At 46.9% G+C, this 26,019-nt stretch overlaps 2 protein-coding genes across 3 annotated transcripts in view; one reads left to right on the plus strand and one right to left on the minus strand.

The window, feature by feature from the left end:
* The first annotated feature begins 820 nt into the window (after positions 1–820).
* Positions 821–16,978, plus strand: FAM163B (family with sequence similarity 163 member B). 2 transcript variants are annotated; one of them, XM_048512685.1, is made up of 4 exons: positions 821–832; positions 2,175–2,179; positions 11,963–12,096; positions 15,053–16,978. In XM_048512685.1, the coding sequence occupies exons 3-4, from the start codon at positions 11,986–11,988 to the stop codon at positions 15,395–15,397; spliced, it is 456 nt and encodes a 151-aa protein (XP_048368642.1). In that variant the 5' UTR covers positions 821–832; positions 2,175–2,179; positions 11,963–11,985; the 3' UTR covers positions 15,398–16,978. The 2 variants fall into 2 exon arrangements, with proteins under 2 accessions (XP_048368642.1, XP_048368643.1); XM_048512686.1 differs by having other exon boundaries at positions 11,963–12,078.
* Positions 16,979–21,808: 4,830 nt separating this feature from the next.
* The window catches only part of ADAMTSL2 (ADAMTS like 2), an 84,176-nt gene continuing 79,965 nt past the window's right edge, over positions 21,809–26,019 (minus strand). Inside the window, exon 20 of the mRNA XM_048512687.1 lies at positions 21,809–23,353. Coding sequence (XP_048368644.1) covers positions 23,235–23,353 — 119 coding nt within the window. The 3' untranslated portion in view covers positions 21,809–23,234. The remainder of the gene's footprint in view (positions 23,354–26,019) is intronic.

Genomic DNA, 26,019 nt, shown 5'->3' on the forward strand with positions numbered 1-26,019 from the left:
AGATGTGTGTGTAAAGTGCCATCAAGCCTAGCTGTGTCCCTTGATGATCTTCTTCTTATGACTGCTAATGAGATATACCGTCTCATAAAGCAAAGACTCTTTGAGCAGGACTACCAGAAACTGGTGGCACAAGCAAATAAAACCTGCTCTCCAATCCATCTGCATATTTTGCCTCGTTTTTCCACTCCTGCTAACTATCTACATCTCCTACATGAGCCCACTCTGAGACGCGCCGTCACCTTAGCCAGATGCAATGTTCTTCCTTCTACAACAGAGAGCACCATCTTCCATCCTCTGATAGATCTTGCACCTGCAATCCTGGTCTTGAAGAAACCGTCCATCATGTTCTATTATATTGCCCTTTATATGCTGTAGGGCGGGAAAGACTACTTAAGCCTCTCTTAGCTGATCTAGGCAACACTACAGATGCTGTCAAAACTTTGTTCTTGCTAGACAGCAACTCAACTGCTACCATCGAACAAACTGCCAGATTTTTGTGTGTTGTCATCACTGAATGTTCCCAAATGCTTAGCAGACTCAAACCCAATTCAGTGGCTTAATATTCCAGCTCTCCTGATGCTTGTTTTTTTTAATTTTTTTACCAGCCAATTTTAATTTCCATTGTATAATTTATATATATGCCATTAAAGGTTTCTAAATCTAAAGTGCCGTCAAGTCACAGCAGACTTAAGGTGACCAAAGGAAGGCACTTTCAAGGTACGTGACGCGCAGGGGTGGTTTGCCCTTTGCCTTCCTCGGCAGAGTCTTCCTTGGAGGTCTCCCATCCCAGTCCCGGCCCTGCTCAGCTTCTGAGATCTGACATTCCAGTGCTGTTTTGTGTCCCTGTTCTGAGTGGGAGTCCTAAATGCTATTCTAAAAGGGCGGGGGGAACCTGGAAGCAGGGGCGTACCTAGGCAAACTGGCGCCCGGGGACAAAACCTGAGTTTGGCGCCCCCCCCCCCGCCGCCTGGCGTATGGGTGGCCACCCTCCCCCACCATGACCAAACAATGATTTTTTGTACCAGCTCACAAAACACCTCCCATGCCCATCAAAACATACATGGCTCTCTCCCCACCAACTCTTTTCCTAATTTCCTAATCACAACAACCCTATGAGGTAGGTTGTTAGCCTGAGAAACAACTCCAAGCCAGTGCAAGTGGGTATTAAGCATGTAAATCTCTCACAAATCACCCCCAGAAAAACATTTACCAAACAAATGTCAGCATCATCTCTCACAAAACACTTCCAGTGGAATCCACCCCCAAACAGCATTACTTTCAATGGTGTTTAAACTAGGGAGCTCAGATTCTTCTTTTAAATCCACCTTAAAGGGAGAATCTGGGGTCCTGTTAAAACAAAATGGAAAGTGATGCTATTTGGGGGTGGATTCTCCCTGAAACAGCATCACTTTTGAGGGTTAAAGATTCAGATGGAACAAATAGCAGATTTGGCTGGAATCTGGGCAAATTTGGGCACATTCGAACAAAAATGGTCCAATTATTTCCTGCCCAAATATGAACAAATGCGAATGCAAGGTATTTGGGTTGGGGGGGGTATTTTTGGTGTTTTTTCGGCCTGCAGGGGCGCATTTTTAAAGCTAGCCGCACCATCATGTCAGAGCATCATCCAGAGACTGCCCTGATGATACCACCCAAGTTTGGCGATGTTTGGTTCAGGGGCAGCAAAGTTATGGACACCCAAAGGGGGTGCCCCATCCCCATTGTTTTCAATGGGAACTGACCTGAGATGGGGGCTACCCATTTGAGAGACCATAACTTTGCTGCCCCTGAACCAAACTTCACCAAACTTGGGTGGCATCATAAGAATAGTTACCAGATGATACCCTGAACATTTGGTGTCACTAGCTTTAAAAATACATCCCTTCCAGGCACCCCAAGAAATGTGCCCAAGATTCTTTGTTTTGCAGTGACTTTGCTCCATTGTAGCTAATGGGGAATTTCTGAGGCAAGCTGCATTTTTTGAAGATAGAAGCCAGACTTTCAAGGTGGCTCCAAGGCGCCTTGAGTAATAGCATCCAAGCTTGGTGAGCTTTGCTTCTGGAGTGAAGCGAGTTGAGTGAGTTCTGAGAGAACTCAGCCCACAGGCTTTCATGTACAGGGCGAGGAAACAAAATAAGCCTTTTGCGGGGCACATAAAATTGAATCACCAGAAGCAAAGGTCTCCAAACCTGGATGCTATTACCAGGAGGGATTCCTGGAGCCACCCTGAAAGTCTGAATTGCCTCTGTCTTTAAAACTATGCAGCCTACCTACTCACTCCATAATTCCCCATTGGCTACAATGGAACAAAGTCACTGCAAAACTAATCTTCTGGGCACATTTCTTGAAGGTGCCTGGAAGGTCTGGTTTAAAGTGTATGTGATACCTAAATTTTCAGGAGGTATCATCTGTTAACTTCTTATGATGCCACCCAAGGATAGGTGATGAGATTACATTCATAGGGGACCAAAGTTATGGTCCTCAAATGGGTAGCCCCATCTCAGGTTAGCTCCCATTGAAAACAATGGGGATGGGGGCACCCCCTTTGGGTGTCCATAACTTTGCTTCCTCTGAACCAAACATCACCAAATTTGGGTGGTATCATCAGGACAGTCTCTGGATGGTACCCTGAAATTTTGGTGCCGCTAGCCTTAAAAATGCGCCCCCTGCAGGCTGGAACGTGAAAAAACACTTAAAAATTTAAAAACACACAAACGACCCTGAAATGTTGACGCCCCCCCACGTGACCAAATGGAGGGCGCCCGGGGACAAAGGGTACCCCCTGTCCCTAGGCAGGAACGCCACTGCCTGGAAGCACCCCTCTCTCAGATCCTTATTTTGTTCTAGCAGGGATTTGAACCCAGACCTCTCTTGTTCTAGTCCCATACTTCAACCACTCCTCCAGACTACCCTCTGTGAGAGAGGGGAGGCACTGAACAGGTTGCTGCTGCTGCCTGTACAACAGGATTTGATTTCGGCTGGAGATTTCGGCTGGAGATTTCGGCTGAAGTTGGGCAACCCCATACACGAGTCCGGTGCTCGGCCGTGGTGCTGTGGCTGTGCCCGGCCGCCCCCCAAGAGGCTTCCCAGCGGTGTGCGGAGGTCAAAAAGCCTCCCTGCTTCCAAGAAACCCAATGGGCCACACTGCACTTACACCAGCCCAAAACCTGGCTTAAGTGTGGAGTGCGGCCCGCCAACACATTGTCAGCAAAAGTTGGGAGTTGACTAACGTTGGCTCCTCCACGGGCCCACCCCCAACCTGCCCCCACTCGGGCAGTGGTGCAAGGACGCTATGGTCCCATCACCAGGGGAGGGCAGCGGCTGCCATATGGTGGCGGTTTCACCCCTCTGCTGGTGTAAGTGCCCCGAAGAGGGCAAATCCTTCAGCGTGGCCACCCTATTGCTCCTTTATTATTATTATTATTATTATTATTATTATTATTATTATTATTATTATTATTATTATTATTATTATTATTATTATTATTATTATTATTATTATTATTTATTTTGATTTTTTATACCGCCCTATCCCCGAGGGGCTCCGGGCGGTGTACAACAAAATCAATACAAATAAATTAGGGCAAACCATACAAATAAAACAACAGCAGCCCATAAAACTCTGACGTTAAAACATACTGAATTTCATTAAAACAGCGGTAATTTCATAATAGAGGCATCCGGAGAATCCTTTCCTTTAAAACCCTCCCCTAGGGAGCAGTCGGACTCCTCCATAGGAGGATAATCTTGATGGAATCGAACAGGGGCGCCATACTCAGTGGCTGGTTGCTCCAAAGGCCCGGCGGAACAACTCGGTCTTACAGGCCCTGCGGAACTCACCGAGATCCTGCAGGGCCCGGACAGCTGGAGGGAGAGTGTTCCACCTGGCCCGCGTGGAGGCCAGCCGCGTCACGGAGGGGCCGGGGACTACCAGTAAATTTGCCTCTGCTGAACGTAGAGGGCGAGTGGGGACATATGGGGTAATGCCGTCCCGAAGGTACAAGGGTCCCAGGCCGCGTAGGGCCTTATAGGTCAAAACTCAAACCTTGAAAAGGTCAAAACCCAAACCTTGAAACCCAAATCCTTGAAGAGGATTAGCCCGCCCCCTTTGGATGGAACTCTGAGCCTTCATGGGGGGGGGGGGGGGGTGCTTTTAAGCTGAGCGCACAAAGAGACAAAAGAGGCCCAATGTCAGTTTTGAAGGACTGGAGCAAGGCTTTTGGGTGAGGGGGAGCTGGGCAGCTTCCCAAGGCAAGAGGGGAGAAGTTGTGCAGAATGCAGAAGGGACTGAAATAATGGCTTCCCAGGGCGGGAGGGGGTTACTGCAGGGGTGGATGAAACAGCTATAGCCAAATTAATTGGGCTCTTTAATTAATTAACTTTTTTGAGAGCGCCATTATTCTGGTGAAGCACACCTTCTCCAAACGGCTGTATGCAAGGTATTGAAATCCAGTTTTGTGTGGGCGCTGCCAGGCAGTCTCTGCTGGGTTGTCTTGGTAGCAATAACAAAGGAGAATCTGGTGCACCTTGGGGTAAAAATAAACGGGGGGCATTGGGGTTGCTTGTCACGCTGTAAATCCAGAGGCTCCTTTCTCCTGCAGACAGTCAGCCTTCCAGGTCCAGGGTTAAGTTTTTTGGATGTCCGTTCCGCAGGCGGCTGGAATCCATCAACTTTTACTACCTGCGTAAGGCAGCCAACAGCTCTTGTGTGCCGGTAGCTCTCCCCTTACGAGGTTCCAGCTGCCCAACGCACTTAATCTTCCCATTTCCAACTGAACAGACTTTGTCTCGGCGCGAAAAGAGTCGAAGTGGTTTGTAGCAAGCAGAGCTCCGGGTGGGCAGCCGGTTTATAGCATTGAACCGATGCCTCCTATTGACTTCTGATCATCAAGGGGTCCTGCAGTCGCCTTTTTAAATTTTATATAAATGTACAAAAATATAGAAGAAGAGGAGGAGGAGGAGGAGGAGGAGGAGTTTGGATTTATATCCCCCCTTTCTCTCCTGCAGGAGACTCAAAGGGGCTGACAATCTCCTTGCCCTTCCCCCCTCACAACAACAAACACCCTGTGAGGTAGGTGGGGCTGAGAGAGCTCCGAGAAGCCGTGACTAGCCCAAGGTCACCCAGCTGGCGTGTGTGGGAGTGCACAGGCTAATCTGAATTCCCCAGATAAGCTTCCACAGCTCAGGCAGCAGAGCTGGGAATCAAACCCGGTTCCTCCAGATTAGATACACGAGCTCTTAACCTCCTACTCCACTGCTGCTCCGATTGGGTGGCTCAGATTGTGCACAATTGTATGGGTGCACCTCCCATTGGAAAACTCAGGAGCAGAATCTGACAAGCAGCACAATATCCAGCACCACGGGGTTTGGCAGACCTGCAAAGATCGTTTCTTGTGGGCAGAGCCCTTTTCTGCAAGGCCAGGGGCTGCTCTTTAGCCGGCAGCACTAGGACCTGCCTGCATCGCCACACACAGCAGGTGACCGTGGAGTTAGGCTCCAAGTGTATAAATTACAGAGCGGGTTTCCAAAACTTACAGGCCTGTGTAAATGTTGCCAGTGAGCAGCAGTGGCGTAGTGGCTAAGAGCAGTGGCTAAGAGCAGGTGCACTCTGATCTGGAGGAACCGGGTTTGATTCCCAGCTCTGCCGCCTGAGCTGTGGAGGCTCATCTGGGGAATTCAGATTAGCCGGTGCACTCCCACGCACGCCAGCTGGGTGACCTTGGGCTAGTCACAGCTCTTCTGAGCTCTCTCAGCCCCACCTACCTCACAGGGTGTTTGTTGTGAGGGGGGAAGGGCAAGGAGATTGTAAGCCCCTTTGAGTCTCCTGCAGGAGAGAAAGGGGGATATAAATCCAAACTCTTCTTCTTCTTCTTAGTGCCTGAAAACAGAATCGATCCCTGTTTCCCTGCATTTGGAGCAGAGGCCTGTGAATGCCACCAAGATCATCCATCAGCCCACGTGAATTGCCAGGGGAGGATTTGAGGGAGCCGGGCAGGGGTGGAATCAGGGCAAATCCTGGACAATGAGGAGCAGCGCCCAGTGACCCGGCAGGTTGGGGGTGGAACAGGGCAGAGGCCAGAGTTGCTGGCTTTAGAAAGCCTAACTGATCAGAATGGCATTTGTCGATTGGGCTGTATAAGGAGCTGGCTGGCCTTCAGTGTTAGAAGCTAGCCTGAAGCAAGACCCCTTTTGTTTTGTGCTGTATTTCAATGATAGATCTTTGGTGGGCCTCCATATACTAGATCTTTGGGATTTTAAGCATTTTCAGAAAGAGGCCAAAGATAATTTCCCCACCCCCACGCCCAGTAAGAAGGAGGAGGAGGAGGAGGAGTTTGGATTTATATCCCCCCTTTCTCTCCTGCAGGAGACTCAAAGGGGCTTACAATCTCCTTGCCCTTCCCCCCTCACAGCAAACACCCTGTGAGGTAGGTGGGGCTGAGAGAGCTCCGAGAAGCTGTGACTAGCCCAAGGTCACCCAGCTGGCATGTGTAGGAGTGCCCAGGCTAATCTGAATTCCCCAGATAAGCCTCCACAGCTCAGGTGGCAGAGCTGGGAATCAAACCCGGTTCCTCCAGATTAGATACACGAGCTCTTAACCTCCTACGCCACTGCTGGTTCTTAGCCACCAGAATGGGGTTCAATTGCAAATCATCGGGGTTCGGCACAGACGGTGCCTGATGGAAGCACCTGGCAAACCTCGGTGCGGCAGACGAGCCAATAAATCACGCCCCTCTGACAGCCTCTGTGTTCAGGAGCAGCGTGAAAAAAAGGGGCCGCTGCTGCTTTCTCCATTCACAGTTTCAGTTGGACAGTCAGAGGCTGCAGATACAGTACAGATTTATTTTCTTTGGAGGCTGCTTTAAGCTCTTGAAAGGGTGCCACCGCCTCTCTGCCCGGCCCTGTAGCAAGTTGGGTCAGGGCTCCGTTTGGCGTTTCTGTTATTTCTGCTTGATCTGAGTTGCAGCTGCCCAGGCTTTGGAAAGGCCTTGTGAAGGGAGCGTGCTTTTGGGGGTACTTTTCCTCCAGCACTAGCAGGGGGAAGCCCCGTTCCTAAAGTCAGGTGTAACTGAGGGGGGGCGGGGGGTGCTACATTCCTGGCGCACAATCACCCCACTCCCCGTCCTACAGTTCTCAGGCCTCTGGTAGGCATGGCAGCAGGGCCAAGTGGGCAAAAGAGGGCCTTTCTGGGAACACAGACTTTTCTTTTTTTGAATACGTTTAATTAGGTTAAAATAATTGAACAACATTACAGGAGGGTATATCGAAAGGAAAAAAAATCAACATATTTCTTATTTCTCCTTATACATTCTTTCTTATCTCCCAAATTAGTTAAAATTAAAATAACCTTATACGTGTCTCTAACTGAGACTCTGCATAGTCCTTTCTTTTTTCTTTTATTTAAAAGCCGAGTCAAATCAGCTTCCGTGGCGTGCTTCCGGGTCGGTAGTTGTCTGTAACTTCCTTCCTTCACCTCCGGGGTTGTCTTCTGGGGATTCCCCCCCCCCCTTTTTTTCTATGTAGTTCTTATTTATCTCAGATAAACAAATATAGAGAAGTAAAGAAAACACAAAGTCAGTGTCTTATAAACTTAAATCAATAGAAATTCGCCTTGTTATCGGATCTCTTTACTGAAACCATATTACTTCACCCAGTGTTAGATATTCAAATTGATCTATAATCAATTAGTTGTACTTCTAATCCCTTGTCCTCTTTTTGCTATTACAGTTTAGACTCTATCTAATCCTTACCTATATTTACAACTATGTCTAACTTTACAAAAAATGAGAGAGCTAAAATAAAAATTAACTAAATATTGTTTTTTCGTAGTCCTTTAATATTTACTCCTAATTCTTCTTGCCGGCATTCTTCTTTGTTTTCCATACTTTTGTAACTAAAAGGTAACACAGACTTGAACGGCTGAGCCTCCTGCCCGGGGATGCTGCCACTTTCCGACTTCCAACTTTCAGGCCATGCTTTTGACTGGAAAATGAAATTTCTGTTGTGGAGAAGCAGGATCCTGGGGCACCCTGTAAGGCTCTGGTGGCTGATGGTAGGTGCTGGTCGGGTCTTCTGGGCTATCCTCTTTGCTGAGTGGCCTGTCGGCCTCATTGGGGATGCAGCCCGCATCTCCTGCTGCCGGACAGTGGGAGGTAAAGCTGTCTTTTGGATCAACTGACCAGTCGTGTCGAGGAATCCCTGTGATGCTCTGGATACCCAGGAGAAATGGGCTGGCCTTCCGCTTCCCGTGGACTTGGCTTGTGGACTTGCTGAGCTGAGTGCCAGACCGGACGTATTTTGGGCTTGATTCTGCTATCATGCCCCAGCTGTTTGAGCCTGAACTGTGTGGCCGGGACCTCGAATGGCCGGCAGGGCTGAAGGATCCGGGGGACCCCTGTTTTTCTAACACATCTGTTCCCCTTTTTACAAGACCCAATTAACGTTCAAGGCTGGGAGTTACGTTCAGAGTTCTTCAAACAGCTCCTGCTGTCTCCATGCCAGAGACAGGAAGAAAGGAAACGTTGAACTACGAATTATCGGAGGAGGAGGAGGAGGAGGAGGAGGAGGAGGAGGAGGAGGAGTTTGGATTTATATCCCCCCTTTCTCTCCTATAAGAGACTCAAAGGGGCTTACAATCTCCTTGCCCTTCCCCCCTCACAACAAACACCCTGTGAGGTGGGTGGGGTTGAGAGAGCTCCAAGAAGCTGTGACTAGCCCAAGGTCACCCAGCTGGCGTGTGTGGGAGTGTACAGGCTAATCTGAATTCCCCAGAGAAGCCTCCACAGCTGAGGCGGCAGAGGGGGGAATCAAACCCGGTTCCTCCAGATTAGAATGCCCCTGCTCTTAACCTCCTACGCCACTACTGCTCCAAGAGGAGCCTGGGATTGTTTGGGCCTGCCTGTTTCCTCTGCCCTGTCCTGAGTGCCCTCAATCTCCATCCAAAGCCTTCAGGGACCATCTCATGCATTTATTAGCAGTTGCTTCTCCCGGCCAGCTGGCCCTGCGAGGAGGGCTGCAGGTGCTTGGAGGAGGCCGTTGCTGCCGCCTGCACAGATGTAGAAAGGTTATTTTTGTGAGGAAAGAACTTGACCTTCTCTTCTTTCTCCCAGAGACTTCTGTGCCTTATCACCATCCTGTGGCGACTGGGACGCCTGGTCCCCCATCTCAGTTCAGGCTCTCTCAATGTCCGTAGCTCTGTGGGGTTTGGGCTTTAGAGATGTTGGCCCTGGGAGTCATCCTGTGAAGGCAGAGCCAGGTGGAGTCTGGCTGATGCAGGGCAAACAGGAAGAGCTCTCTGCTTTCTGGTGATGCTCGAGTCTGAGGGCAAGTTAAAGTTGCCGCATCCAATGTGTGTGAAATCAGTCTTAGTGTGCTTTGTGCATGGACTGTTGTGCCATTTGCACACACACACATGAAAGGTGCTACTGACTGCTGAAATGATCCTGCATTGCCCAGTTCTGGCATTTTGTCAGAGGACAAATTGCCGGAGAATCATCTGCTCTGTATAAATCTCCAGGTTGGTTGGCAACTCTGATTTGGGGAATGGGGGTTTTGGCAGGCTTGCAGAGATAGCAGACAGACGTACACCTTGGGGAGGGATTAGCAGAATGGCTGGTCTCTTCGTGGAGTCGTAAGGATGACAAGGTTATGGAGTGCAGGCTGTCTTGGCCTAACCAAACCTTGCATATGGAATCCAAGAGTGGACAATTGGTGAGTCTGCTTTGTACAAGTAAAAGACCCATCTTTTCCCCCACAGATGAGTTAAATGGTTTCTGAGAAAGAGCTGCTAGTGTGTAAGCAAAACAGTGTCCCAAAGTCAGGAGTTCTTAGTGGTGGCCTCCTCTCTCTGTGAATGAGGGTCCCCCATTGTCTTCTTGAGCAGTGTGGTTCCACGCGTATTTGCTATTCTTGTCTTTGGTGGTGGTGGTGGTATTATTATTATTATTATTATTATTATTATTATTTTATTTTATTTTATTTTATTTTATTTTATTTTTATTATTTTTACTTACTTACTTACTTACTTACTTACTTACTTACTTACTTACTTACTTACTTACTTACTTACTTACTTACTTACTTATTTGACTTTTATACCTCCCACCCCAGGAGGGCTCTATCACTGTGATAGCTGGAGGAATGTAATTATAATTACGATGGTTGACTTCTTTATTAGTTAAGCCCCAGCATGATGTTGTCAGGGGATGATGGGAACTGTAGTCCATAACATCTGGAGGGCTGCGAGTTTGACACCTATGGAAGGGAACAAGAAACTGCATTAAGGGATTCAGTTTCTTGACAGTGGTTCTTCTGTTTTTATCATGGGCACTGAACTGAATCTGGGAGCAGTGACTGTCCTTGGCAGAGAGGACCTCAAAGAGTTCTCTGCTTTGGTTTAGGGTTTCTGTGGGTTCCTATAATCCACAGGTCAGGTGTCAAACTTGTAGCCCTCCAGATGTTCGTGAAGTACAATTCCCATCAGCCCCTGCCAGTATAGGCAATGCTCATGTTGGGAGGGACTGATGGGAATTGTAGTTCATGAACATCTGGAGGGCCACGAGTTTGACATCCCTGCCCGGTACAATCTGAGCATGTCTGCTCAAAACTTCTCTATCAGAGTGACAGTTTTTATTTTGAATGTGCTGTAGATATTCTCTGAATACACAAATACTTATTTGATATTAATCAGATATTTGTTTGATGTGCTAGGGTATTTGATTTCCATGTTGGATTTTTGACAGAGGAAATTGTGAAACTAAATGTCAAATTGAGGGCTTGTATTCAGAATGTGCTGCGTACGGTACTCCTCGGTATTTACAGCTGATGTCTAACATCCCTGATGTCTGCTGAAAGAAGCAAGAGATACCAAAAGCCCTCATTCTGAGTAGAACTTAATTCAAAATGTGTATTTGGATTGAGTTTTCTAGTTTACATACTGGGTGGAGTTGAAATATTTGTGAAAAGTCAATTGAGCTGTGGTTTGCCTTCAGAATTCATTGACAGGTGAATGTCATACATCCTGGGGAATTTGCATGCCGCTTGTTTCAATAGCTTCCTGCAGTTCCCAAGAGACAATCTGGTCCAAATAATCCTAAGAACATAAGAACTAGCCTGCTGGATCAGACCAGAGTCCATCTAGTCCAGCACTCTGCTACTCGCAGTGGCCCACCAGGTGCCTTTGGGAGCTCACATGCAGGAGGTGAAAGCAATGGCCTTCTGCTGCTGCTGCTCCTGAGCACCTAGTCTGCTAAGGCACTTGCAATCTGAGATCAAGGATCAAGATTGGTAGCCATAGATCGACTTCTCCTCCCTAAATCTGTCCAAGCCCTTTTTAAAGCTATCCAGGTTAGTGACCTCACCACCTCCTGTGGCAGCATATTCCAAACACCAATCACACGTTGCGTGAAGAAGTGTTTCCTTTTATTAGTCCTAATTCTTCCCCCCAGCATTTTCAATGGATGCCCCCTGGTTCTAGTATTGTGAGAAAGAGAGAAAAATTTCTCTCTGTCAACATTTTCTACCCCATGCATAATTTTGTAGACTTCAATCATATTCCCCCCTCAGACGTCTCCTCTCCAAACTAAAGAGTCCCGAACGCTGCAATCCTATGAGTTGGCAGTGGCCTATGAGTTGGACTTGCAATGTCAGACTGCGGGCATCAGTCTCAAAGGCCAGAGAGATATGAAAGGTCACATTTTCCCCTCTCTCTGTACATGTGCACAACCTCAATCCAATCAGGATGTCCTGGGAAGGAGGAAGGAGGCTGACCCGTTACTACTAGAAACTGGGCTCCTCCCACCACTGTTCACATTTTAAAGGGGGAAAGATGGATTGGCGACAAATGATATGTGTTCAGCTGCTTTGGTTGGCCATGGAGTTGTGTCAGTTCAGTATGGGTTGCTTTAAACATGTTGCTCCTCTAGCTGTGCAGTTCCTGATGCTTTCCACCCGTTGTGTCTTGCAGGGTGTTAATGGAGAAGAGGTCGAATGACAGCCGGAACTGTGGTCATCACAGGTGGAATATTAGCGACTGTCATCTTACTTTGCATCATAGCTGTGCTCTGCTACTGTCGGCTTCAGGTACTTGGATTAAGCAAAGTGGGTGGCCAAGATCCGTTCCTTCTTTCTTCCTCCAAAATGTTACAAGGATTGTGATGCAGACTCTGTGCCTAGTCTTGGGGGTGTGTGGGGCATGCGCAGGATACGTCAGGGTGGCCTTTAGATTGCAGGACTGGAAGCACCCCGGTTTCACTATCTTGCTGTCCCAAGTGGGGTCCCTTGATGGGGCAGAATTTCTGAATATAAACAGACTAATAAATTGAAACAGATGAGCCAATGTGAAATTTAGTCTCATTCACGACACTCCATCTGTCATCACATTTTTATCCCTACTTTCTCTGAAGACGAATTAGCAAAACAAGAGTGCTTCATGCCCTCCTCAGTAACGTCTTCTGGGTCCCTACGTGTATTGGCTCGTGTACTAGAAGAAGAAAAAGAGTTTGGATTTATATCCCCCCTTTCTCTCCTGTAGGAGACTCAAAGGGGCTGACAATCTCCTTGCCCTTCCCCCCTCACAACAAACACCCTGTGAGGTAGGTGGGGCTGAGAGAGCTCCAAGAAGTTGTGACTAGCCCAAGGTCACCCAGCTGGCGTGTGTGGGAGTGTACAGGCTAATTTGAATTCCCCAGAGAAGCCTCCACAGCTCAGGCGGCAGAGCTGGGAATCAAACCCGGTTCCTCCAGATTAGATACACGAGCTCTTAACCTCCTACGCCACTGCTGCTGGAATGCCCTTGTGCCAATCTGTGGCTTCTTTTCTGGATCGTGGGTTTGGCCACATTTGGACTTCTGCGCATGGCTCTGGTCTCTGAATCTCACAAACAACTGTAGCATCAGTGAAGGTGCTGAAAAAGGCAGCCCAGATGAGCGAGCACTTTGGGGTGCGCTCGCCAACGAGTCAGGGGCTTCCCAAGTTTGGGGGTGAAAAGACAGTTAAGGGAGGATTTATAAGCGGACCATAAAATTATATGCATGAAGTGTCAATAAATGGAGAGAGGGAGTTTTCCCTTCCAAAGTATTAGAAAACGGCAAGGAGGGCAGTGCAGGTTGATTCCCTCACAGGGTTGTTGTGAGGGTGAAGAGGAGGATCAGTGTCCTTCACCCTGAGCTCCATGGAGGGTGAGCAGGATAGAAATGCAATCAACAGATCAATAAGTGGAGAGGGAAGGCCTCGGCCGACAGACTGAAGCGGTACAGCCCTGCTTTAGGGTGCCTTCTTGTGAGAACTGAGCCTAGAGCAGGGGTCTGCAACCTGTGGCTCTCCAGATGTTCATGGACTATAATTCCCACCAGCCCCTGCCAGCATGGCCAATTGGGAATTGTAGTCCATGAACATCTGGAGAGCCACAGGTTGCAGACCCCTGGTAGAGTTTTGATCCTCCTTCTCTTCGGACATCTGGCTTTTCTGCACGCTTGACTTACTCCTGATTTCCTTAGCAGTTGATCTCCAGAACCTTTGGGGGGTGGGTGGTCTATTAAGGTGAACAAATGAATAAGTGTTGCCATCAGTTTGGGGACGGGTCTTCTGCATATCTGTCCTCCCTCTTCATTTTCACAGTTGCGGAGTTTTTTTTTCTACAGTATCTGGCACAATGAGGATTTTCAAGGGGAGGGGGCTGTCGTCATTGGTGATGTCGCAGAACCCTCCCTTTTTTTTTTTAAACAAAGCAGCGACATATCAGTATATTGCCGGGGTGTTGTAACAATGGGCTTAGCAGGTTTGCTGAATTCCCAGTATTCATTTAAAAACCAAAAAATAAATCTATTCCATTGAGATGCCCTTTTTCCTTGTACTTCTGTGAAGGAAGGAGGTAGAGAGTTGCTTTTAAAGAAAGAAAGAAAGAAAGAAAGAAAGAAAGAAAGAAAGAAAGAGAGAGAGAGAGAGAGAGAGAGAGAGAGAACGAGAGAAAGAAAGAAAGAAAGAAAGAAAGAAAGAAAGAAAGAAAGAAAGAAAGAAAGAAAGAAAGAAAGAAAGAAAGAAAGAAAGAAAGAAAGAAAGAAAGAAAGATGGGGATCCAAAGAACCTGCCAGGCCTGTACTTACAATGCTGTACCAATTTATCAATATGTTGGTGGCATTTAAAAGAAAAACAAGCCACACATCTTCGGGGAGGGAGTCTGACCACCACATGGAAAAATGGGCTTGAGGTAGGTGACAGTGGTCAGGATAAAGAAAACCCAACAGAAATGTGATGGAGAAGGGAAAAGATGGCTCAAAATCCGTTTCCAGAAAAAGACTAGCATTACAGTAGTCCCAAAAGAACCAGAAAAAAAAAACGGGGAAAAGGAAAAGAGGAAGTGAAAACGAAAGGCACTAAAATGTGTGCAGAAGTCAGGATAAACCTAAACGGTGGGGGGAGGGGGGGGAGGAAAAAGCCAAGTGGAGGGGCTTGTCTTCTCCCCAGATGTCTCATTCCTTTTTGCTTTCTTCCCAACTTTTCTTTTTTTAACTTTCTCATTCCTGTTGTTTGTTTGTTTGTTTTGCTGGTCTATCATTCTTTCATTCTTTAGCCACCCTGGGTTGCAATTTCTTTTGGCTTCCTTAAGGCCAAGTTTTGCCCCCACCCCCCACCCCCACCCCCCCTCTCTCTCTCTCTCTCTCTCTCTCTCTCTCTGTCTGTCGCTTTCTCTATCCCCCCCTCCCCTCAAGCTTCAGAATTCCTTGCTGAAAAAAAAGGCAACAGATCTGCGCCTTGTAGAATGGCATTTTAGGAAGGTTGCAAAAACCCTTATTTTGTCTGTGAGTTTTTGGTTGTTGGGACCTCTTGGCAGGGCTCTGATTCAAATTTGTGTGGTGGGATGTTTGCTTGGTTTTAAGGTTGTGGTTGCTGTGCAGATGTTTTAAGATGCTTGGTGGACAATTTCAAAAAGCATGATATACATATATCAATCATGATATACACACACACACACACATATACGTGATACACACACACACACACACACACGGGGGTAGGGGGGTCCTTGGCTACTGATTTTTCTTGGTTCTTTCTCCAGTATTATTGCTGCAAGAAGGATGAATCAGAAGACGATGCCGACGAGCCAGACTTTGCTGTGGATTCCCACATCCCTCCGCTCCATTGCAACCGCAACGTGGCGCTGACCAACGGCCCTTCCTTGTACCACTCGTCCCCCTACAAGAAGCCCTCCCAGTGCCGGACGGTCTGTCCCAACTGCTCCCATTTCGAGCCCCCCACGTTCTTCCTGCAGGAGCCGGAAGAGGAAGTCCGGAATGGAGGCGACCGCATCAACTACAAGGCCATCAGCCAGGAAGATCTGGAGCTGCCCGTCACCGTGAGCAGCATGCAGGCCCTGAACCCCAACCGCCCCCCCAGCGGCTGACGGCCATGCGCGAAGCCTTCTCCCGCAGCCGGAGCATCAGCACTGACGTCTGACGCCAGCAGCGCAGCTTCCGCGGCCACCCAGAGGGCAGGGGATGTTTTTCTATCTTCTTGCAGCTTTTAAAAACGGCGTTGCTCTTTTTCACGGGAAAAAAATCGACAGAGAGTCTTTTAAACTGATGAATGTATTTATATGTTATTACAGATAGCTCTATGTACCTATTAATAAAGCATTGCTTAAAGGGAGGGGGAGGGGGGACAGGATGCCAGTAGGGGGGTGCGCGGCTAAGTAGGTTTTCTAAAGCTAAGCATTGGGGCTGATTTTCTTTCTTTCTTTTTTATAAAGAGGAGATTTTGATACCAGGATTCCTTTTGTATGCAAAGAACATCGTCCTGCTCTGAGCCAGTGTGAAGACCGGGGGGGTGTCAGGCATGGAAGGACTGGGGGGGAGGGGGGGCTAGCTGCCATTACCCACCACCCTTCCCTTCCTTATTCCCAGATGGGTTGGGAGGAGTCACATCACCATTTCCCAATCCTCCTAGGCCATTTTCTTGGGTGACCAGAGCAGCCCTCAGCTTGCCCCCCCCCCCTTAATGCCCTTCACTGATCTCCCCAGGAGCAGAGTCTGAATGGGAAGCAGGAAAGGGGAAGAAGCCGATCGGTGGTCTCTTTGCAGGCGCCAGGTGAGCTTTCTGGAGAAGTGGCCACACATCCTTCCTGGATTAGGTTCTTTCAACCTCCTTGAACCACATTAATGGAGTGTTGTCTGTTCCCCTCTTGAGAGGCTCATTCCGCACATGCAGAATAATGCACTTTCAAACTGCTTTCAGTGCTCTTTGAAGCTGTGCGGAATGGCAAAATCCACTTGCAAACAGTTGTGAAAGTGGTTTGAAAACGCATTATTTTGCGTGTGCGGAAGGGGCCAGAGAAACCGGTTATGGCTTTATTTTGTTAAGTATCGTTTGTCGGGCGGCAAGTACTTTTCCTAAGTACACAGCACTTTACATAAAGTGGGCAGTGGGGGAGACGACCCCCCCGCCTTACAGTTTTAAAAAAATTAACTTAAAATTATAATATTTTATTTATTTTATTTTTTCATTATTTAAAACATTTTTCCTGTGGCTGTCTTTCACTCCAGCGGGGACTTAAAGGCAACCTATAGCATACATAAAAATGCAAAATAAAAAGACGTTAAAAATATTTCAGCCCAGTCGGCCGACTGAGGAAATCTTTTTGTTGCTTAACCCTAAGAGTTTTCGTTGCCTGATGGATCGATGCCACCGATTCCATTTGCATTTGAGCTCCAACGAGCTTTGCGATGCTGTCCACCTGCGTTCCCCCTGGGCTGAGATCCCTCGGATGAGGTCTCTCCTAAAGTGACACGGGGCATCTGCCCTTTTGAATGCACTTCTCATTATCATCCTCATTTATGGACATAAAAACACACAAGAATAGAGTAAAACAAAGACCTGCCAATTTATTAACATGGTAAAAAAATACTTCAGTACATTGTCAAGATATCTGTTATTCTAGTGCAGTGGTGGCGAACCTTTGGCACTCCAGATGTTATGGACTACAATTCCATCAGCCCACTGCCAGCATGGAGCCCGAATTGGCCATGCTGGCAGGGGCTGATGAAATTATGAATCCATAACATCTGGAAGTATAAAATTCGCCACCATAGTCTAATGCATTACAAATATTGCCCATTTTCAATGAATTTATTACTCTTGTAACAAATATATATATATCCTCCCAGTAAGAACATGGATAAGGGCTCCTGCAATGAAATCCAACATGATTTCTGAATCTTCCATATGAACTTTTTTTTTTACCCATCCTAATACAACTGTTTTAGGATCCATCATCAGATTATATCCTTCCATTTCCATGTCTACTAGCAAAATTTCCAGAATTTTTCTGCGGCGAAGACATATGTAAGAAGTCTGCTACAGAGCTCAGACTTGCCTTGACGTTCATCCAAAATATACACAGCCTAGGTGAGATTGTGCCAGGTACCACTAGAGCTGAGACCCGTAACAGTTCTTCCTTACATCTGAGACCTGTAACAATTCTTCCTTAGATCTGCTGGAATAAAACTGAAGAACATTTTAGACCATTTCCAGTCTTCATTTGGTATAGCCACCCTCAGATCTCTATCCCGTTTTCTCTTTAAAATTAACAACTAAAAATCTGTAAAAACTTTCCAATCAGCCCTTCTATAGCATTACTATATGCAGTTTTTAGTAATATTTACCTTTAAAATGAACATTCTTTTTTTAAAAAAGCATTACCAATTAGCTGAGGGTGCCTTTTTAGGCAATTAAGAAGGTTTTTAATCGATCACTTTTGCTGAGTTAAAGTTTACCTCGCATCCCAGCTTCTATCACAGCTCCCGGCCAAAGGCACAAGGGAAATGTTGATCTGCCGACACCATGACGTGCTCTCCTGCCAGTCATTTGCTCCATGCGAGGCCTGCTCACTCTCAGAGCCGCCTCAGCCTTTCTGAACATCTTCTAACATACGTTTTATCAGCAGCATTGCAGCAGGAGCTGAGATGGGTGCTGAGCAGATTGGCTATTCTACTGCCTCCCTCTTTCAGATGCCACCTTGACTGGAAATTCTTGAGCTCCTTCTTCTCAAAATAGAAAGTAGGGACACTGTCCAAACACATGACACACACTGAGGTTGTTGCTTGAATGAAGTAGATATAGTCAGAATGTTTTGGGGTAAAAATCTGCCAGTGGGCTGCTAAAATTCAACTGGAACCATTGTGAATAAATGTGCCATTCACTTCAACTTGTGTCATTACAAATAATGCCCCGCATGGCAAATTTAATGTTGTGTGCACCAAACCATCCATCTCTCGTCGCCTTTGGGCAACGTTTCTTATCTAACAGAACCTTGCTCCTCTCCCTCGGTTACGATAGAGAGCTTGACCACAGGACCCGTTCTTTGCCCTGCAGATAAAATGTGACCTTCTCATCTTTCCAACCAAGCCAAGAGACGCTGGCAAAGAAACAAAGCAGGCAGCTGGCTTGCCTTGAGAACACGTTGCCATTGGGGCGTACAAAAAACTGGTTTCTACTTTCTCAGCAATGTTGTATGATATCTGGACTAAGCACTCAGCCTGGCGATTGCAGAACAAAATGGCGGAATGTTCAAGTTGGTGGCTCCAAGTCACAATTCTGTAAGCAAATTGCACACACTGGGTTGGGGTAAGCCGTACTTTTTAGACTGCAAAAGACTCCAGCAGGCTTGGCTAGAAATTTCAACCTCAAGTGTTTTCTAAATTGTTGGGCATTGTTTTCACAAACAAGTTGATTCTGTTACAGCTTGATAGCTTTCTAGAGCTGGAGTCATGATTCTTTTTTCCTTGTTTTGGTTCATAATTAATTCCAGTATCTTACCTGGGTTGTGTCTGATTTGGAAGCACACAAATCAGGGGAAAAGGTGTTCCCAATTTCTGTCGCTGTAATGTGTTCGCTTCAAGGAATTGGGTGATTTCCCAGTCTTCTAGACGTATTGATCCTGATGTAACCATGCAATTAAAGCTTTCATAGCGCAGAAGTCCCGGGGTCAATTTTGTACAATTCTTAAAAATTTGCATTGTTTCAACGGTATTTCAAAGAAATTTTTTGGATTTGGTGCATTTAATATGTGACTGTGTTTAATCTATTCTTCTCTCATTTTTTTTTCTAGTATGTATTTTAAATTCCATCTAACAACTTCACCTTTACGTGGTAAACTTGTATAGGACTTACAAACTCTGAGAACAAAAATAAAAAATGATAAACTTTTATCTTTTGACTTTATCAGAGGCATCAGCAAGGGTGGATTTGGGAATTCTGCACAAGGTCAGAAAAGGCACACCATACCTAAGTATTTCAACTTTTCTTTTTTTTAAAAAAATAGTGCAGTGTTTTTTTCACAGTTGTAATAGCTGAGGCTCATTCGTTTCCTGCATTGTGTTTCCAGTTCTAGAATACAAGTAAGGGAGAATGACTGAACCTCAGTAGAGCCCACTGTGATTTTGAGCATCCCTCCTGGCTTAACTCATTCAGATGCCGAGGCCAGCTTCGGTTGAGGGCGTATGATTCCGCTGTAGCAGGAGTGATAAAAAGTTTCAGTGACAACTAATGCAGATGCTGACCGGCAGGAGAGGAGGACAGAGCCGGGACTCACTCCGAGACACTGGGCAGCTGTGTAGGGCTCACAGGTGTGACTTAATTTCATTGCTCATCCCACAGAACAGCTATTTCAGATCAGAAACCTTTATTAGGCATCAAAATAGAAAATCAACAGAGTAGAAACAAAGAAAATGAAGTATATTTATGGTGATGCGGATCATCTTCAAGGTGCTGGTATTGACCTTTAAGGCCTTACGCGGCCTGGGACCATCGTATCTTCGAGACCGCATCACCCCATACGTCCCCGCACGGCCTCTTCGATCAGTTGAGGCCAATCTACTGGTGGTCCCTGGCCCCTTGGCGGTACGGCTGGCCTCCACACGGCCCAGAGCCTTTACGGCTCTGGCCCTGGCCTGGTGGAACGCTCTTCCTCCAACTGTCCGGGCCCTGCAGGACCTCGGTGAGGTCCGCAGGGACTGTAAGACGGAGATGTTCCGCCAGGCCTTTGGAGGAACCGGCCGTTGATGGTGCCCCCCGGCCCCGACACCTGGGCCAACTGTCATCTTAGACTCGCCACTCCTCCCTTTTGGAGGTGGGAGGGAATTTTTAGAATTAGAATATTGGTCGCCATTTCTCCCCCCCCCCTTTAGGGGAGGGGAGGGAATTATAATAATAATAATAGTAGACTGCTGAACGCCATCTATCTTATTGTAATTTATTATATTTATTAGAAATGTTTTTACGGTTGTCGCTGCTTTTAAATGTTTTAACTTCCTACATTGTTCCCTTTTTTGTGTTGTACACCGCCCAGAGCCCTTCAGGGATGGGGCGGTATAAAAGTTCAATAAATAAATAAATAAATAAAATTTATATAACCTCATGGAGGTTATATAAAGGGGGCATTCATTGAAAATGCTGGGGGGAAGAATTAGGACTCATAAAAGGAAACACTTCTTCACGCAACGTGTGATTGGTGTTTGGAATATGCTGCCACAGGAGGTGGTGATGGCCACTCACCTGGATGGCTTAAAAAGGGGCTTGGACAGATTGATGGAGAAGTCAGTCAATGGCTACCAACCTTGATCCTCCTTGATCTGAGTTTGCAAATGCCTTAGCAGACCAGGTGCTCAGGAGCAGCAGCAGCAGAAGGCCCTTGCTTTCACATCCTGCATGTGAGCTCCCAAAGGCACCTGGTGGGACACTGCAAGTAGCAGAGTGCTGGACTAGATGGACTCTGGTCTGATCCAGCAGACTCGTTCTCATGTTCTTATGTTCTTATGTTATATAAACAGGAAAAGAAAGGGATTAATTCAGAGTGTTACTCAGAAACTTGGCCACCATTTCCAGTATCACAGGATCCTGGTTATTCAAGAGGTAGTTCAGTTTAGAATTAAGAGAACGGGGGCCTGCCAAAGTGGGGGCCAGAAGAAAAAAGTTGGGTCTAAATCCCATAAATTTCGGGCAAACAAACAGGGTGTGCTCAAGCGACTCTTTGAGAGTTTGGCAGTAAGTGCAAGTACACTTCTGATGTGCAGATTTCAGAAACTTCTCTAGAGGTCACGTGAGAGGGAATGTGTTGGTTCTTGCCCTGGTGATCACCCGTCCCAGTTTAGGGCCAGAAAGTATCTATAAATAATCGGCTATCCGACATTTCCTGGGTATAATGTCAAAAGGAAAGGGTGAACACAGGCTCCTTGCTTTACCAAGTAATGATTGATATTTATGATCAAATAATTGCTCCTTAATCTGATGAAGGCTCTCATTGGGGGAGAGCATATGAAGCTGGTCCAAAGTAAAACCCAAGGAAAATATCTTGGTTTCGATGTGAGCCCACCAGGTGGAAATCTGAAGTTCGGGAAGAGTGAGATGGATAAGGCTGTTGGAGTCAAGGGAAAAGCATAGCCGGACCCAGAATGAGGATGAGAATGATATAAGTCAGGGAGATCAGGCGGTGGGGTGGGAAAAATAAATCGAAGTGATTCAACGTAGGATCTTGGGAAAACATCAACATTTTAGTGGTTTTTTTAAAAACCCTGGATGAGGGAAATATTGTGCGACAAACCTGCTTTAGGATTGGGAACAATGAGAACTTCTTGGCCAAACTGGGATATTTCTCTTGCTCGACCTGGAAGTAATTTGGACCGTGCGGAAATGGCCCTTGATACCTGGATCTGAAAAATACCATCTCTGGCAGCTGCTGGAGAAGGCTGTCTTGCTAATCTGCTCTTTCCCCTTTTATTCGCTGTCCAAAACACAAACAAACTTTGAGAGAGGTGTCTGGCACCATAAATACAACAAAATTTATTTAAAATGTACATATGGGTACAATTCTATGGTTACAGGATAAAGTTCACCATTTGTAAACAAATATATTAAAAAAGAGCACGTGTCTCTTTTTGTGATATAAAGTGCTGTTATGGTTTCCTTAGTCTATACAATATGTTGGCATTATGTCATTTTAATTAAGGACTACAGGCCCGGAGTTGGATTACAAAATACAATCCTGTGGAAAAGGACACATCTTACATCTAGTGGGCTCTGGCTTGGCTGCCTGGGCAGCATTCATTTCAGCTCATCATTTCTGCAAAAAAGAAAGAAAGGAAAAGAAAGGAAAGGAAAGGAAAGGGGGAAAAGATAAATATGCCTGGATAGGGAAGAAACAGCCAGCAAGAAGATGGAAGTCAAAAGCTGAAGGAAGACAAAACATTCACAGAACAGCCTGAAGTGCCCTCATTCCTTCAGTCCAAAAGTACTTTTCCCTCTCCAGGACTGCATTCCAAAAAAGATCTGGTTCTGTATGTTTGCAGCAAAACACCAGCTGTGAACGGCACATATTGGCCCCTGATGTCACCAAAACACGTTCCCCCCCTCACCACCACCTACACAGTTCTTAAATCATTTTTGTGACTCTCCCTAAAATATTTTTAAAAGTTTAATAAAGCAAAGCAGGAGTGTATACATGGACGAAACTATATCTGTCACCCTAGGTTGGTTGTTTTTAACCGGGCAGTTTGCCTAATGTAGGGGGTCAGGAGCAAGATGGATGGCCAGCCGAGCGTTTGACTTGATAGAATACAGACCTGCCGTACAAACTGTAAGTCTGGGAGGTTTGCCCTGCCGGTTGGGGAAAAAAAACCTGAAAACAGCGAGGCTTCCTATCAAATATGACACGTTCTCACTCAACTATTAAAACTTCTTCAGCAAGTCCAGACGTAAATCTTCAATTTACGCAAGAGGGTCTCCTCAGAGAGGCTCTGGGGGCCAACCAGAGAGGCGGGAAGTGGGCACGGATGCTCGGAATGGCTCTGGCCTTTCTGGGGACCAGCACAAATGGAAAGACCCATCCAGATCAAATCTTGCTAAGCTAGCAGAAAATGGCAGCAAAAAAAGACGTTCAAAGCCCCCGGGAGAAGAACGGGATCCATATTCGTGGCCCCAGGTACGCAGCTTCTTTATAAGCAGGTGGGGCTGAGGGGCAGTAGTACCAAAGTTTGTGCTGAAAGGCAAAGAGAGGGGCCCCTTCTTTCATGCTAAGCGTGAAAGAGACAGAAAGAGAGGAAGAAGGTGGAAGAGACGTCTCCAATTTCCAGGCTTCCTGGTCCTGGCTGTCAGTGGTGTGGCGAGCCGGCAGGAGGGGCTCACAGTTGCTCCAGCATCCTCCCGCTGCTCTACAGAACCCAGGGGTCTCGCTCTCCTTCTGCCCCCTACTAGGAATGGGGGGCTCGGCAGGATCTGCAGCAGGCTTTGCTGTAGTACCAGTGGCTGCACAGATTCACCTTGATGGCCAGCGCACAGTTGGTTCCGGCTTGGTCTTGGCAGCTGTCATCTGTGGGGGGGGGGGGGGGGGACATGGGAAGGAGAAGGAAGCCAAGCAGAGAATGGCCTCAGCTCGAGTTTACTGATTTGGGGGTTCAGCTGCCCCACACAAAACCCACTGAAATAATGGTTTGCTTTAAAAGTTTGTGTCACATAGTTCTCAGCCAGTGCAGGTTGATACTCCAAAACAATGTATTGTCGAAGGCTTTCACGGCTGGATTCACCTGGTCCTGGTGGGTTTTCCGGGCTGTGTGTCCAGGACACAGTGTGGAACAGCTTTGCTCTGTGATACGCCTCTGAAGATGCCAGCCACAGACGCAGGCAGAACGTTAGGAACAAGATCCACCAGACCATGGCCACACAGCCCGGAAAACCCACCAGAATCATACCTCAAAGCCTTCAACAATACATACCCCATGCTATTCAAGAAAAGAAAAACAGGTTGCTTTGAGTGCAGTCACACCAATGAGCTCTGTGCCCAAACAGGGCCTATACATACATACATACATACATACATACATACATACATACATACATACATACATACATACATACATACATACATACATACATACATAAAACCTTTATTCGGCATAATACCAATATAACAACCAGCATTATCCAGACAAATGTTCCATACATAAAACCACCACAGGTATTATTCCAAAGATCCCAAAAGGAACCTAGCTACAGAATTTTAAATCACAGAAGAAGAGTTGTTTAGTAGGAATGCCACCTTCCCAGCAACAGAGTATTCCTTAAACTTAGCAGGAAGAAGAGTCAAAAGTCTGGTCCTAGCTTCCTCGTATTTGGGGCAGTTAAGCATCATATGTTCCATGGATTGCACCACTATAGTATAGTGGGGGCATTTCCGCTCTTGCGGGTCAATTTTAAGAAACCTCCCTTGGAGTACAGAACAAGGGAAGGAATTACAACAAGCCCTTGTGTACATCCATCTAAGTTTGGGCTCTTGGAGTATACTCAGATAGTCTGCCATCAGATTGGTTTTGAATTTGATGTTGAAAAAGAAGGGGGAACAGTTACTTCGCGCTTGGTCTTGTAGAACTTGTAGCTCCTGGTCAGGGCCTATACCTAGAACCTTCTAGAGCTAAAAGCCTTTTGGCTTGCAATTGGCACGCACATCTAGGGAGGAGTCAACATGTTCTCAGTCCTTGCTAAGAGAATACCCAAAGCACGTGAAAAAAAATATCTTGCTGGGAAGGAGAGTCGGCTGTGTGACTGCGCAGGTACCCGAGAAGAAGGTCACGCAACCAGCTTGTCGTCTTTGTTGTTTCCAGCGCATCTCCCAGACAGCAGATGGCATTAGCAGTGGCACGCTTAGAGGCATCTTGCTGAGCTTTGACATCTGAGGCAGGGAAGCTGATACCCAGCAGAGTTCTGGCATGGGAGTGACTCTGCAGAGGTTGCTACAGTTCTATATCGTGGGATATGCTTTGCCAGTTCTCAGCAATAGCTTATTAGCAAATCAGTCGCCTAATGGAGTCCAGCGCCCAGCGTTTGAAGTGCAGTCAGCCCAGCAGAGCTGGGGCCCTGTGAGGCAGCAGGTGAGCAGAGGCTGGGGGGTGGGGACACTGGGGGAGGAGCATCTGAATGCATCCCCCAGGTGACAAGATGAGTGGTACCTGGGTGGCAAGACCCCTCCACTCTCCCGAGATATGCCATTGATTTTACTTCCATTGAACCTGAACACATACCCGGGGGCAGTGACGTGGGTGTAAATTTTTTATGGGGTGGGTTCGGTGACTGAGGGCTTTCTGGCCATTCCAATCCATGCACTGTTTCAAGCAAGCTGGACATGTAATGGGAGGGGTTTGAACCAGAGGAAACCCCCCCCCCTTACTTACGCCCCTGCCTGGAGGCAATAATGGGCAGGATGAGGGAGGGTCGCTTAACTAAATTTTAGCCCAATCTGGACTAGCTGCTGATGCATGTGACAGACATGAAAAAGGTCAGTAGCTCTGACTGTCATCCGTGTAGTGACCTCAACCAGCAGTTTTAGCTAGAAAAGCACGGCGGAAGCCCGAGGGACCGTCCTGCTATAAATTTCACACACGTGCCATTCTCCAGCTCCACTTCCTAGTACCAACACCAGCTGGGATTTGAACCGCCGGAATGCTGTGCCCCAGGACCTGCCCCAGCCAGCCCACCTAGAAGCCCATGGTTGGATGCCATTGAGAGATTCAAGAGAATCCACTGACGTCACTTTCCCCGTCTCTCTCCTGGCAACGGCCGTTTTAGTTTCAAGGCCAGGCCTGAAGCCAGATTGCAATAGGCCTAGAAAAGCTGTTGGTCACCTCCTCCACCAACTTGCACAGAAAGGGAATATTTGCTGCTGGAGGCAGTTGTTGAACCTGTTCAGACTCAGTAATGAGTTTTTCAAAAGAGATTTCACATCAGCTTTCTTCCTCTGCGCCCTTTAAAGGAAGCACTTGCTGTCTTCTAATATAGTCCCACCTTCCCTTCTGCCTGGATTTTAATATTCTCAGATTGGAAGGAGCAGATATAGAACCAGAATAGCCACCAAAAGTCCACCTAGAACAAAATTAAAGTTTCAGTAAGTTTCTTAAAGATGGCTAAGAACACCCCTGAGGTTTGGAAATTGGTGCTTGAGAGATTTATCCAAGCAAAACTAGACTAATGAAAGACTGGACAAAT

Source organism: Sphaerodactylus townsendi, linkage group LG12 (genome assembly GCF_021028975.2).
Source record: "Sphaerodactylus townsendi isolate TG3544 linkage group LG12, MPM_Stown_v2.3, whole genome shotgun sequence".
Classification (NCBI taxonomy): Eukaryota; Metazoa; Chordata; class Lepidosauria; order Squamata; family Sphaerodactylidae; genus Sphaerodactylus; species Sphaerodactylus townsendi.